At 52.4% G+C, this 15,000-nt stretch overlaps 2 protein-coding genes across 2 annotated transcripts in view; both read right to left on the bottom strand.

Moving 5' to 3' along the window:
* The window catches only part of LOC308154374 (myosin-binding protein H-like), a gene marked incomplete at both ends in the record, with an annotated part of 30,451 nt that extends 20,126 nt beyond the window's left edge, over window positions 1–10,325 (bottom strand). Inside the window, 7 exons of the mRNA XM_080527537.1 lie at window positions 2,672–2,839; window positions 3,701–3,832; window positions 4,406–4,471; window positions 4,531–4,590; window positions 6,684–6,734; window positions 7,939–8,298; window positions 10,199–10,325. Coding sequence (XP_080383663.1) covers window positions 2,672–2,839; window positions 3,701–3,832; window positions 4,406–4,471; window positions 4,531–4,590; window positions 6,684–6,734; window positions 7,939–8,298; window positions 10,199–10,325 — 964 coding nt within the window. The remainder of the gene's footprint in view (window positions 1–2,671; window positions 2,840–3,700; window positions 3,833–4,405; window positions 4,472–4,530; window positions 4,591–6,683; window positions 6,735–7,938; window positions 8,299–10,198) is intronic.
* Window positions 10,326–13,926: 3,601 nt separating this feature from the next.
* LOC308154373 (neuron navigator 1-like) overlaps window positions 13,927–15,000 on the bottom strand; it is an 89,621-nt gene continuing 88,547 nt past the window's right edge. Inside the window, exons 31-32 of the mRNA XM_080527536.1 lie at window positions 14,144–14,326; window positions 13,927–14,037 (exon numbers count right to left, since the gene is read on the bottom strand). Coding sequence (XP_080383662.1) covers window positions 13,963–14,037; window positions 14,144–14,326 — 258 coding nt within the window. The 3' untranslated portion in view covers window positions 13,927–13,962. The remainder of the gene's footprint in view (window positions 14,038–14,143; window positions 14,327–15,000) is intronic.

Raw genomic sequence — 15,000 nt, 5'->3', positions numbered from 1 at the left:
GAATCGCTGTCTTCTCCACGAACCCTCACCACTGGGGTACCTCAGGGCTCTGTCCTAGGGCCCTTACTGTTCTCCCTCTATACCACTGGGGTCCCCCAGGGCTCTGTCCTAGGGCCTCTACTGTTCTCCCTCTATACCACTGGGGTCCCTCAGGGCTCTGTCCTAGGGCCCTTACTGTTCTCCCTCTATACCACTGGGGTCCCTCAGGGCTCTGTCCTAGGGCCCTTACTGTTCTCCCTCTATACCAAGTCTCTTTGCTCGGTAATCTCCTCACATGGGTTCTCCTACCACAGCTACGCAGACGACACTCAACTCTTTCTGTCCTTCCCCCCCTCTGATCTACATGTGCTAACACGTGTCTCTGCGTGTCTCTCTGACATCTCTACATGGATGTCAGCCCACCATCTCAAGCTCAAACTTAACAAGACTGAGCTGCTCTTCCTCCCTGGGAAAGCCTGCCCTCTCCAAGACTTCTCCATCACAGTGGAGAACTCTACTGTAGCCTCCTCCCTGACAGCCAAGAACCTTGGAGTGATCCTGGACAACCGCCTATCCTGTGTGGAGAACATCGCAGCGACAGCACGCTCCTGCAGATTCCTCCTCGACAACATCAGAAGGATACGTCCATTCCTCACCAGAGAAGCAGCGCAACTCTTGACCCAATCACTGGTCATCAGGGATGGAGGGAGGGGGAGAGGGAGTGAGGGAGGGGGAGAGGTCCCAGCTCCACACTGTTGAAGAACCTCCATAGATGGAACCTGCGGTCCTCAGACACGGTCTGCTCTCCACCCCCCCTCCCCCCCACACCAACCTACCAACCTTCAGGGACAGAGCCTTCAGTGTGGCAGCCCCCACCCTCTGGGTATCTCTCCCTGCCCCACCCCCCGGAACTCTCTCCCTGCCCCACCCCCCGGAACTCTCTCCCTGCCCCCCCCCCCCCACACACACACACACACACTGGAACTCTCTCCCTGCCCCACCCTCTGGAACTCTCTCCCTGCCCCCCCCCCCCCCCCCCCGGAACTCTCTCCCTGCCCCACCCTCTGGAACTCTCTACCTGCCCCCCCCCCCCGCACCCCTGGAACTCTCTCCCTAATGTTGTATATTTTATGTGTTTGATGTATGGTTGTAAACTGTGTTTGCAAGGGATAAAGGTTACATAAAGCACCAGAGATGACATGACAGACAGGCGGCTCAGTAGCCAAATGTTTTCCTGATCCCTGAACACTAACCCTGACCCCCACCCCGCCCCGGACCCCGCCCCCGACCCTATCCTTAGAAAGCTATTTTTAGGATTTACAAGATTTCAAGTTTGGCGAGTGGTCACGTGACTGTCATGCACAAATCAGCCTTAAGACATTTGTTATGCTTGTAATGAAGTAATAAAACATTGAAATGACGTCAAGCTGAGATAACACAATGGTGTTTTTCTTCCTCATTTCTTGTGCGTTTGCCACTATCTTGCCGATGATTCGCAAGGCATTCTGGGATTTCGCATCAAACTCCGTTTGTAACTCGGAGTGTGCATCTGAAAAAACTCAGCCAACAAGAGTTGGGACGCCGTACCCTTCAGGGCTAAAATGTCGGGCCAAATGGTTAAATGGGATTGGGCCTGTGACAGCCATGGTTCCTCTCCCCCATCAGCCCAGGGTCAGAGTCTTAAACAGGATTGACCGATGTCTGGGGACTGCAGTTTTAAGTGCTTTGTGACCCAAAACGTTTTGGGACAAAAATAAATGAATATATATTTTCTTAAAAGACACTTTAAACAGATTGATCTCATTCAATCAGTTAGATCTGTGTGCGACGGACAGTCCTGAATCAGTTTGTAAAGCTAAGCCAACCCTAACCCTAATCCTAACCCTAACCCATTAGCTGGATAGAGAAGACCCTAACCCTAACCCTAATTCTAACCCTAACCATCAGCAGGATAGAGATGAGATAGAGGTGGTGAAAGCACCTCCGCCGTGGGAGAAGGTCACAGGCCGGCCGTCCTATGGGAGCGTGTCTAAGTGTGGATCATTTAATGTTCATGAAAGCAGCTGTCAGCGCCGGCCTGATGTATGTGTGTCCATCTGGAGAGCCCATCTCCTTCTGGCACTGACCACCACTCCTCCTCCTCCTCCTCCTCCTCCTCTGGTAACATGAGGACTTCATGAGGAGTTTATGGCCATAAGTCAAACTGGGAGGGATCAGGTTGATGCTGCTGTTGAAAGCAAGGGAGCAACTGACCCTGACCCTGTCCTGTCCCTGTCCTGTCCTGTCCCCAACCCTGTCCTGCATGCAGCCTCTACCTCCTGAGACAAAGCCTCTACCTCCTGAGACACAGCCTCTACCCCCTGAGACACAGCCTTTACCTCCTGAGACACAGCCTCTACCTCCTGAGACACAGCCTCTAACTCCTGAGACACAGCCTCTACTTCCTGCACCACAGCCTCTACCTCCTGAGACACAGCCTCTACCTCCTGAGACAGCCTCTACCTCCTGAGACACAGCCTCCCCCTGTCTCTGTCTACAGTCCGTTATGTACCTTTGAGACCTGGTGGGGAGTGAACGCCATTATCACTGTCCCTCCTTCTACACACACACACACACACACACACACACACACACACACACACACACACACACACACACACACACACACACACACACACACACAGGTACTCACCACCAATCTCATGGATGGTCACGGGCTCGGCCATGGTGGCGGGGGGGCTGCGCCCCCCAGCGTTGAGGGCGACCACGCGGACGTGCAGCAGGTCTCCGGTGGTCAGCTCTGTGACGGCCAGGCGGGTAGCTAGCGTTAGCTCAGCGTTAGCCACCACCCAGTCTGCGGCTGTAGAGAAACACATTAGCACCTTAGCGTTAGCACATTAGCACATTAGCATTTACATCATGAAGCTTACGGTCATTTACAACATGATCGCTACAAGGACAGACGGCGTTTGTGCTTTTGAAAGCTGGAAAGCTAAGACCTGCTGAAGTTACTGGTTAATTCAAACATTGACATATACAGTTAACAGTTCAATGTTAGAATGTTGTGTTGTTGGTTTTTTAAATGTGTTCCTTTATACAAAGGGTCAGGGTTCGAAAGGGTTAGGGTTTTGTTTCCTGTGACATCATCCATCAAGTGTTTTACTTCCTGGTGACACTGGTGGACAAACATTCTCCCTGCTGACCTCCTGACCCGGATATGTCACCAGGACCAGCAGGGGGGAGGAGGGGAGGGAGGGGGGGGAGGAGGGGAGGGAGGGGGGGAGGGAGGGTCTAAAAGCAGGGTGATAGAGTGGCAGCCGTATATGGCCTGGACCACCCTGCTATCTGCCCCTGACACACACACCCCTACCCCCCCCCCCCACACACACACACACACGCCAACTTCTAGATTCTAGAATGAGCACCTCTCTGTGATTTCCATTGACAATTACAGCATCAGGGGTGTTTGATGAAATACTAGAGAACACTTCTGAATCGTCACTACACAGACTGAACATGCTAGGCTTTACAGACTGAACATGCTAGGCTTTACAGACTGAACATGCTAGGCTTTACAGACTGTACATGCTAGGCTTTACAGACTGAACATGCTAGGCTTTACAATGGAGTGTTTGTACAGTGTTGCGGCAGGCCTGAATATGGAAATGACCACCTCTGAAATGAGATCCACACACACACACACACACACACACACCCTCACCTCCATCCTTGCAGTACTCTACGGTGTATCCGTCCAGCCCGTCTCCCAGGGTCTCGGGGGTTTTCCACCTGACGGTCACGGACGTGTCGTTGACGTCCTCCACGGTCAAGCTCAGGGGAGCGCTGGGGGGGACTGACCCCAACACAACCACAACCACAACATGACCTGTGAGGTTCAACCCAAACACAACCACAACATGACCTGTGAGGTTCAACCCAAACACAACCACAACATGACCTGTGAGGTTCAACCCAAACACAACCACAACATGACCTGTGAGGTTCAACCCAAACACAAATGAGTGACCCTGGCAGATGACAGCCAGACAGACATCCTCCCTGATCTGGTCCTGATCTGGTCCTGATCTGGTCCTGATCTGGTCCTGGCTGTGATCTGATCTGGTCCTGATCTGGTCCTGATCTGGTCCTGGCTGTGATCTGATCTGGTCCTGGCTGTGATCTGCTCTGGTCCTGACTGTGATCTGATCTGGTCTAGCTGTGATCTGGTCCTGGCTGTGTCCTGACTGTGTCCTGGTCCTAGCTCTGTCCTGATCTGGTCCTAGCTGTGTCCTGATCTGGTCCTAGCTGTGCATGTGTGTCCAGAACAGTCCAGAAACAGACGATGTATTGGCAGTGATGGAGGCTGGCTGGCTGAGAGGAGCCGGCGGAGGCCTCAGTGGAGCCTGGGCCTGGAGTTTGAGTTCACCTGCGGGGGGTGGGGGTGTGGGGGCATTGGCTGGCTCCTCTGGCGGGGCGGCCTCAGCTGGAGCAGCTAGCGTTAAACAGGCAGAGATGAACGTGTGGTTGTGTTGCGGTTGTGTTGCGGTTTACCTTCTGCGGGGGCGTCTGCGGCGGGCGCGGCAGCAGCATCTTCAGCAGCGGCAGGAGCAGCTAGCGAACGTGTCAGAGAAGCAGCCAGTCAGTCAACGATGCTAGCGTTAGCGTTAGCTAGGTTAGCGTTAGCTCAGCAGAGAATGAACTGGTCGGTTTATATACATATATATACATCTGGTCAGGTAAAGGTATATATACATACATCTGGTCTAGTAATAATGATAGTAATAATATATTGGTTTTATATAGTGCCTTTCACAAACCCACGGACGCTTTACAGATTTTACAGAAGGAAGGTCAGACAGACACGACAGACACAACAGCGACAGCGACTAAACTAAACTAGGGCCCAAAGGCCTTGGTGAACAGATGGGCTTGGAGGGCTGATCTGAAGGTGTCCAGTGTGGGGGCGTTGAAGGTGTCAGGGTAGGTAGGGGCCTCGAAGGTGTCCAGGGTAGGTAGGGGCGTTGAAGGTGTCAGGGTAGGTAGGGGTGTTGAAGGTGGCCAGGGTAGGTAGGGGTGTTGAAGGTGGCCAGGGTAGGTAGGGGTGTTGAAGGTGTCCAGGGTAGGTAGGGGTGTTGAAGGTGTCAGGGTAGGTATGGGTGTTGAAGGTGTCCAGGGTAGGTAGGGGTGTTGAAGGTGTCCAGGGTAGGTAGGGGTGTTGAAGGTGTCCGGGGTAGGTAGGGGTGTTGAAGGTGTCCAGGGTAGGTAGGGGTGTTGAAGGTGTCCAGGGTAGGTAGGGGTGTTGAAGGTGTCCAGGGTAGGTAGGGGTGTTGAAGGTGTCCAGGGTAGGTAGGGGTGTTGAAGGTGTGCAGGGTAGGTAGGGGTGTTGAAGGTGTCCAGTGTAGGTAGGGGTGTTGAAGGTGTCCAGGGTAGGTAGGGGTGTTGAAGGTGTCCAGGGTAGGTAGGGGCGTTGAAGGTGTCCAGGGTAGGTAGGGGTGTTGAAGGCGTCCAGGGTAGGTAGGGGCGTTGAAGGTGTCCAGGGTAGGTAGGGGTGTTGAAGGTGTCCAGGGTAGGTAGGGGCGTTGAAGGTGTCAGGGTAGGTAGGAGTGTTGAAGGTGTCCAGGGTAGGAAGGGGTGTTGAAGGTGTCCAGGGTAGGTAGGGGTGTTGAAGGTGTCCAGGGTAGGTAGGGGTGTTGAAGGTGTCCAGGGTAGGTAGGGGTGTTGAAGGTGTCCAGGGTAGGTAGGGGCGTTGAAGGTATCCAGGGTTGGTAGGGGTGTTGAAGGTGTCCAGGGTAGGTAGGGGTGTTGAAGGCGTCCAGGGTAGGTAGGGGCGTTGAAGGTGTCCAGGGTAGGGGTGTTGAAGGTGTCCAGGGTAGGTAGGGGCGTTGAAGGTGTCCAGGGTAGGGGTGTTGAAGGTGTCCAGGGTAGGTAGGGGTGTTGAAGGTGTCCAGGGTAGGTATGGGTGTTGAAGGTGTCCAGGGTAGGGGCATTGCAGATCACTATGGGGAGAGAGTTCCAGAGGGTGGGAGCTGCCACACTGAAGGCTCTGTCCCCAAAGGTCCGTAGGTTGGTGGGGTGGTGGAGAGCAGACCCATGTCTGAGGACCGCAGGTTCCAGGAGGGGTGTGTTGGGAGACGAGGTCAGTTAGGTACAGGGGGGCATAGGCGTGGAGGGATTTGTAGGTGAGTTCGATCCCTGGCCGAGTCGTACCAAAGACTATAAAAACGGTACCCGATGCCTCCCTCCTGCTTGGCACTCAGCATTAAGGGTTGGATTGGGGGGGTAAGACCCTGCGACATACCAGCGTCATGTCCAGGGGGTGTACTTAATACTTGTACATCAAGCCGCCTCACGCTACGGAGACAGGAGATAGGCTCCTCCCCCTAAGGGCCGTTTGGTTCGGAACCATCGGTTCTCAAGGCTACTTACTTAGTAAATCAGGACATTTCTTGTTCTACAACAAAAGCAAGCAGGATAGACACACACACACACACACATAGACACACACACACACACACACACACACACACAGACACAGACACAGACACACAGTACGTGTGTTACAGGGGAGAACACACACACAGCAGGTGTGTTAGAGAGTGTGTGTTAGAGAGTGTGTGTGTGTTCCTGGTGGTGTGTGTGTGTGTGTGTGTGTGTGTGTGTGTGTGTGTGTGTGTGTGTGTGTGGTCCTGGTGGTGTGTGTTTACCGTCTGCGGGAGCGTCAACTGCGGGTACAGCCTCTTCCTCAGCGGCGGTAGCTGGGGTTAGGGGTTAAAGGTTAAAGGTTAGAGGTTAAGGGTTAGACGAGCCGCCGTCACATGACCTACGCCTATATGAACCATGGCTGTCAACAACTAGCACACGGAGGAGAGAGAGAGCGAGGGACAGAGGTGGCGAGGGAGGAGGAGGAGAGACAGACGTAGCGATGGAGGAGGAGGAGAGACAGAGGTGGCGAGGGAGGAGGAGAAGAGACAGAGGGAGCGATGGAGGAGGAGGAGGAGAGACAGAGGGAGCGATGGAGGAGGAGGAGGAGAGACAGAGGTAGCGATGGAGGAAGAGGAGAGCGAGGGACAGAGGTGGCGAGGGAGGAGGAGGAGGAGGAGAGACAGAGGGAGCTAGGGAGGAGGAGGAGGAGGAGAGACAGAGGGAGCGAGGGAGGAGGAGAAGGAGAGACAGAGGTAGCGATGGAGGAGGAGGAGGAGGAGAGACAGACGTAGCGATGGAGGAGGAGGAGGAGAGACAGAGGTAGCGATGGAGGAGGAGAGACAGAGGTAGCGATCGAGGAGGAGGAGAGCGAGGGACAGAGGTGGCGAGGGAGGAGGAGGAGAGACAGAGGTAGCGATGGAGGAGGAGGAGGAGGAGAGACAGAGGGAGCGAGGGAGGAGGAGGAGGAGAGACAGACGTAGCGATGGAGGAGGAGGAGGAGAGACAGAGGTAGCGATGGAGGAGGAGAGACAGAGGTAGCGATCGAGGAGGAGGAGAGCGAGGGACAGAGGTGGCGAGGGAGGAGGAGGAGGAGAGACAGAGGTAGTGATGGAGGAGGAGGAGGAGAGACAGAGGTAGCGATGGAGGAGGAGGAGGAGGAGGAGAGACAGAGGTAGTGAGGGAGGAGGAGGAAAGACAGAGGTAGCGAGGGAGGAGGAGGAGAGACAGAGGTAGCGATGGAGGAGGAGGAGGAGAGACAGAGGTAGCGAGGGAGGAGAAGGAGAGACAGAGGGAGCGAGGGAGGAGGAGGAGGAGGAGAGACAGAGGTGGCGATGGAGGAGGAGGAGGAGAGACAGAGGTAGCGAGGGAGGAGGAGGAGGAGAGAGGTGTGGGAGAGGCGTGGAGTTCAGATGATGGAGGACCACAGGAAGGAAAGGGAGGATGAGATTCAGAGATGAATAGAACAGGAGGGACGGACGGACAGAGAGGTGTGTGAGTGATGGTCAGTAGCTGGTCCAGAGCTGTTATGTATTTCACCCTCAGCAGCAGCAGGCAGTTCGACGGGCACCTCTGCTGGGGCCTCTATGGGGGCTTCAACAGGCACCTCAACAGACACCTCTACGGGGGCCTCAGCAGCAGCAGGCACTTCTGCAGACACCTCAGAAGCAGGCACCTCTATGGGCACCTCTACGGGGGCCTCAGCAACAACAGGCACCTCAGCGGACACCTCAGCAGCAGGCACCTCAGAAGCAGGCACCTCAGCGGGGGGCTCAGCAACAACAGGCACCTCAGCGGACACCTCTATGGGGGCCTCAACGGCAGCGGGCACCTCAGCGGGGGCCTCTATCGGGGCCTCAGCAGGGGGAGCAGCAGCCTCCTCAGGTGCGGCGGCGGCGGCTAGTATTAGACGTTAGACAGACGTTAGCCTAGCTAGCCTAGCAGCAGAACCACGTTAGCCTAGCAGCAGAGCCGCTGGGGGACGTTAGCTGAGACCTGCAAGTCAACTCAGAAACGTTAGCATCGTTAGCATAGTGATAAAGGACCATGGGGACTGTAGTTTCCGGTTCCCCATCCTACCATTAGATGACGTAACACATGTAACATGTATGATGTAACAGCAAGGATGAGCGTGTATGTAAGAGTTAGCGGTACGGTGTACGGTGAGGGTGAACCTGCGTCCCCTGAGGTGGTTAAGGTTAGCCGCAATTAATCGTATTTTTCATTTTCAGAAAAATTTTATTCTGTCACCTTTTTGGGCCATCGCCAGATCTGTACAGGAACTACAACACCCATCTGTATCTGTACTACAGAACTACAACACCCATCTGTATCTGTACTACAGGAACGACTCTGGGTGACACGACTCTAGACGTCAGCTTCACCCTGCCACAGTTCTGACTGAGTCACTGGGATGGGAAACTGTAAACTGACCTGAGATCAGTGTCTAGGGTCAACTGTAAACTGACCTGAAATCAGTGTCTAGGGTCAACTGTAAACTGACCTGAGATCAGTGTCTAGGGTCAACTCCAACTGTAAACTGACCTGAGATCAGTGTCTAGGGTCAACTTCACCTGTAAACTGACCTGAGATCAGTGTCTAGGGTCAACTCCAACTGTAAACTGACCTGAGATCAGTGTCTAGGGTCAACTCCAACTGTAAACTGACCTGAGATCAGTGTCTAGGGTCAACTTCACCTGTAAACTGACCTGAGATCAGTGTCTAGGGTCAACTTCACCTGTAAACTGACCTGAGATCAGTGTCTAGGGTCAACTTCACCTGTAAACTGACCTGAGGTCAGTGTCTAGGGTTAGGGTTAGGGTTCATAGCATAAAGGCCTGTAGTGAAAGTAAAGCGCATATTGAAATCACACATTGAAACATTACGGTGATCTAGCGCTGTAAAATACAGATCCAAATGAGTTCTGAGGAATAAAGATGAGCAGCAAGTTGAACATAGGTTAGGGTTAGGGTGTCTACCGTTGGGGGGCAGCGGGTTGTAGCGGTAGATTACCGTAATACTTTCACTTTAGGCATTTATGCTCCAACTTCAATAATCACCACTTCTGTAAAGCCTCATAGCCGCTAAGAACCCCAACCCTATTTTAACATATTAACACCTGTCTGACGCTATGCTTAAACATCATCTAAGTGATTTATCAGGTTAGCGTGTTAATTTAATTTCATTGTACAGTTAAATAGCCTAAAGAAAGACACCTTCGAATACAGGTTATGATATTCGGCAGTTATGCCTATAGCTACACTAACTGTCACATAACACTGTCACACTAGAACACTGCTGTCATGGTAATGATGATGATACCTTGTGCTAGCATATCAGCCCAATAGAGCTCTCAGGTCTTCTGCTAGCATATCAGCCCAATAGAGCTCTCAGGTCTTCTGCTAGCATATCAGCCCAATAGAGCTCTCAGGTCTTCTGCTAGCATATCAGCCCAATAGAGCACTCAGGTCTTCTGATGCTGGTTTTCTCTGTGTACCACATGTACAAAAGAAGAGATTTGGTGAGGCTGCATTCTCATTTTATGCTCCAGATTGTGTCTCACTGCCAGTTTACATTAGGGATGCAACCTCAGCACATTATGTTCAAGTCAAGACTAAAAACCCATCTTTTTAATATTGCCTTTAAATGACTAAATAATTAAATTATGATTATATAATGATTAAAGCACTTTGAGCTGCAACGTTTGCAGGAAAAGCACTATACAAATAAAGTTATTATTATTATTATTCATCTGCTGTAATCCTAACCCTACCTTCATCTTCTGGGACCCTAACCCTACCTCCAGCTGCTGGAGCATCGGCCGGGGCAGGGACCTCCACAGGTGCTGCTGCCTCCACAGGTGCTGCGGCCTCCACAGGTACGGCCTCGGGCTGGGCTGGGTTCTGGGCGGGTGCGGGGGTGGACATGGTTCTGGTACCCTGGGAATCGGTCAATCCTCTGGATGGAGCTGCCAGCAGGACGCTACTCACATATATAGACTGCTGGACTCCTCCCCTCTGATGACTCGACTCTATATATAGACTATCACTCTCTCTCTCTCTCTGTCTCTCTCTCTCTGTTTCTGTCTCTGTCTCTCTCTCTGCCTCTCTCTCTCTGTCTCTCTCTCTCTACCCTCCCTGGTCCTCTACCCCCTGGTCCTCTACTGGTCCTCTAACCCCTGGTCCTCTACCCCCTGGTCCTCTACCCCCTGGTCCTCTAGCCCCTGGTCCTCTAACCCCTGGTCCTCTAACCCCTGGTCCTCTACTGGTCCTCTAACCCCTGGTCCTCTACCCCCTGGTCCTCTACCCCCTGGTCCTCTAGCCCCTGGTCCTCTAACCCCTGGTCCCCCTGGTCCTCTACCCCCTGGTCCTCTACCCCCTGGTCCTCTACTGGTCCTCTACCCCCTGGTCCTCTAACCCCTGGTCCTCTAGCCCCTGGTCCCCCTGGTCCTCTAGCCCCTGGTCCTCTAGGGGCTTGGTGTATGTTGGCATGGTCATTAAAACACAGACGCTAGTTGTACAGTTATGAAATGATAAGTACAACGCACACATCTCAAATACAATTGGGCGGTATTGATTTCATTTTTACAGATATTTAGCATTTTTGCGTTGTATTTAGTGTTACACATGTATTGCATTTCATTGTGGCACGACAATTCGTTCTCTATACCAGTCAGTCAGTCAGAGGTTCTTGTCTAAAGGTTTGGCGCCCTCCTCTGGTAAGACTGGGAAATGTAGAGAAATGACATTGTACATTACAGCCCTGAGGGTGGACAGACACTGCCAGCAGACTGGCTAAAAAGTGTCCTTGCTGTGTGTGTGTGAGGCTGGGGGAGGTAGAACACCAGGGGAGGCAGAACACCAGGGGAGGCTGGGGGAGGTAGAACACCAGGGGAGGCTGGGGGAGGTAGAACACCAGGGGAGGCTGGGGGAGGTAGAACACCTGGGGAGGCTGGGGGAGGTAGAACACCAGGGGAGGCTGGGGTACATATCTGATGCACACATGCGTGCACACACACACACACACACACACACACACACACAAAACAAACCAAACCAAACCAAAGAGACCAACACCAGTTTGAAGGATGACTTTATTGAGGCCACAGAGCGATGTTAGACACATAGGCTGCTGTTATAGAAACATGCTGTAATGTTGAGCCCTACTCCAGCATAGGGAGCAATACAAAAAGACCCCCCCACCCACGGTCACTCCCTACCTTAGATTTCTATACTTAAGTGATTGTTGTCGCGGATGCACTGAGTATTTACACTGTTTACAATAGTGATGTCCTGTACAACATAGAAAGAAAGTTTTACAAAGGATTGCGTAAGAAAAAGAAACACCTGTTCTTCTTTCAAAAATGAAAATGGAAAAGAAGAAACTTCAGGTAAAAAACCCCCTGGATAAGGAACGGAGGTCCAACCCAGACCCTGACCCCTGACCCAGGGAGGAAGGCAGGACGTCACACTGCTGTCACTCTCAACCAACCACACGCCTCCTCAACATCACTCTCAACCAATCACACGCCTCCTCAACATCAGGTGTTTCACATCAGGATCCATCAACAAGTGGAAGTGCTGCATGGTGCCCAAACAGCAGCTGTCTGGAGGCTTTAGGTCAAAGGTCACAGAGCTAAGAGGTCAGGTGCATCTCACTAGTCTCCAGTGACTTCCTCTCCTCGTCTTCCTTTCCTTCCTCTCATTGGCCAAAGACAACGCAGTCGTAAGCAGCATACTTACGTCATACGTCAGCATAATTCGTCACCCTAACCCCCCAAAACAACACATGATAATACTACATGATCATACACCATGATAATACTACACGGGCGCAAAGAAAGATATAACAATTTCTATAAGTTAAAAAGCACACATAGGCCAAACATTCCTGACGTTACAAATAATCAGTAGGAAACAGAAGAGTCATTTGCACAGGTCCTCTCCAGAAGGTTGTGTTCTGTAGGAGCGGTGGTCTTCTCATCCTTCTCTCTCCCTCACTGGGCTGAACGTGCAGACGTGGGGAGGTCAGAGAGCGACGAGGTGAAGTGCAGAGCCGTGTGTCCAGTGTTAGTAAGGATGCAGAGCCGTGTGTTAGTGAGTTCAGTGTTAAGAGTCTCCATAGATGATGAAGATGGTGATGATGACTTTGTATAAAATCCCCCAAAACCCCCAAAACATGTCAAAGTTGTGTCGTCCATATCTGTTAGGTAAGAGGCCCTAACATAACCCTAACCCTGTCTAACCCTAACCCAGCCTAACCCTAATCCTAACCCTATCCCTAACCCAGCCGACTAACTTGGAGCTTAGAGAACAGTTCAGCTAATCACCTCCCACGCCCATCTGACCTCTGACCTCTGCCTCCTGTTGTACAGTAGTAGACAGTTCAGTAGATATGACTGATGGTCAGGGTAAGGGTCAGAGTCAGGGTCAGGATTAGGGTCAGGGTCATGGGAGTTTTGGTGGCAGCTTTGTGAACTCTGTGTAGCCGATCCAGCCCCGCGACCTTTGAACCCCAGAGGTGGATGATGCATCGCTATGACAACTGACCCCAGTAAGACTTAAGACCTTTGACCCCTGCATGACCTCTTGACCAAATTCACAGTAATGGCATCAGGTACATGTGATACGTATATCATCAGGTACATTTGATGCGTTTCATTAAATAAGAAAATCATAGAAAAACAAAACCTGTCACATCATTAGTTCAGCTTCCGTGGTAGTGTGTGATCTTCAGGAGAGGGCAGTGAAACTGTGAACTCTCCCTCCCCCTGCAGGAATTACACCGCTACTTCATCATCAGGCCATTCCCATGGCCTCCATTGACTCCATCACTCACTGACTAAGCCCTCCCAAAAAAAAAAATTCAGACAAATATAAAATAAAGTGCGTTTTGGCTAATCTGTCTAAAGAGGGTCGTAACGGCAGGAAGGCTGTTCTAGACTGTTCTAGATGGTTCTTCACCTGGGGAACCAGTGAGGTGTGAGGATACTAGTTAACCATCCAATCAGCACCAGTTATACAGTATATGGATGTCCTGGATGGGCTGATAGGTACAATAATAATAATAATAATAAGGTTAGACTCACCATCTGGTTACCATGGTTACCATGCACTTGCAGATTCAATTTACAAAACCCCCATGAAAAGGAAAAACAAAAGTCACTCATCTCTCTCAACATGAACACCAAGACTTCAGGCCAGGTTAGTTTCTCCAACAGTTCAGTTCTAGTAGGCAGACGTCTGCAGGTCTGTTGGTCCATAAGACTCACGTTTAGTCTGGTAGGTCTGAGCCTCATGTTTGGAGTGTAGCCTAGGTTGGTACGCAGCCACACAGCTCAGCTTAACGGCAGTTAGCGCTTTGGCTAGGCTCAGAGTCAGTTAGCGTAGCATTAGGCTAGGCTCAGAGTCAGTTAGCGTAGCATTAGGCTAGGCTCAGAGTGTAGCCTGGAGGCTGGGGTTAGGGTTAGGGTCAGGGTCAGGGTTAGGGTTAGGGTTCAGAGGGTAGCTTGGAGGCTGGGGTTAGGGTCAAGGTAAGGGTCAAGGTAAGGGACAGGGTTAGGGTTCAGAGGGTAGGGTCCACGGTCTCCGGAGACTCCATGTAGTTAGCCGACTCCTGCAGCTTCAGCAGCATCGCCATCTGAACACCAGGGGGAGCCAGAGAGACACAGTCAGTACACACACACACACACACACACACACACACACACACACACACACACACACACACACAGTGATAGCCTCACCAGTGGATCAGCCTCCATGGTGCTGGGTGGGGGTGTGTCTCTGGGGGGCTGGGTGCCGGGGGGCTGGGTGCTGGGGGGGGGAAGGTGGTAGAGGCGGGCCTGGTCCTGCTGAGCGTTGGGCCAGGGGAGGGTCCCCCTCACCCACTCCACCGGGTCCTCCCACACTGCCTTCTGCCCGTGCACCTGCACACACAAGGTCAAAGGTCACCTTTTACTGGGACATACAGAAACACTAGAAGTACAAGGGGGGTAGTAGATGTCTCAGGAGACACAGTGCTGGGGGGTAGTAGATGTCTCAGGAGACACAGTGCTGGGGGGTAGTAGATGTCTCAGGAGACACAGTGCTGGGGGTAGTAGATGTCTCAGGAGACACAGTGCTGGGGGGTAGTAGATGTCTCAGGAGACACAGTGCTGGGGGGTAGTAGATGTCTCAGGAGGGACATTACAGGTGGGTAGTAGATGTCTCAGGAGGCACAGTGCTGGGGGGTAGTATACAGTTAGGTCCGGAAGTATTTGGACAGTGACACAATTTCCATAATAGGACAGAGCCCTGGGGTACCCCAGTGGTGAGGGTTTGTGAAGACAACGATTCTCTCCAGGTCACCTGGTAGGAGCGACCCGCCAGGTAGGAAGCAAACCAGGAGTGTGCGGTGCCAGAGATGCCCAGTTCTGAGAGGGTGGAGAGAAGGATCTGGTGGTTGACTGTGTCGAAGGCAGCAGACAGGTTCAGGAGAATGAAAACAGAGGAGAGGGAGGAAGCTTGAGCAGAGTGGAGGGCCTCCGTGACAGCAAGGAGAGCAGTCTCAGTGGAGTGCCCAGCCTTGAAGCCGGATTGGTGGGGGTCCAGGAGTTCCAGT

The sequence above is a fragment of the Nansenia antarctica genome (assembly GCF_963989245.1).
Source record: "Nansenia antarctica genome assembly, chromosome: 3".
Classification (NCBI taxonomy): domain Eukaryota; kingdom Metazoa; phylum Chordata; class Actinopteri; order Argentiniformes; family Microstomatidae; genus Nansenia; species Nansenia antarctica.
This window is presented reverse-complemented; position numbering and strand designations above follow the sequence as displayed.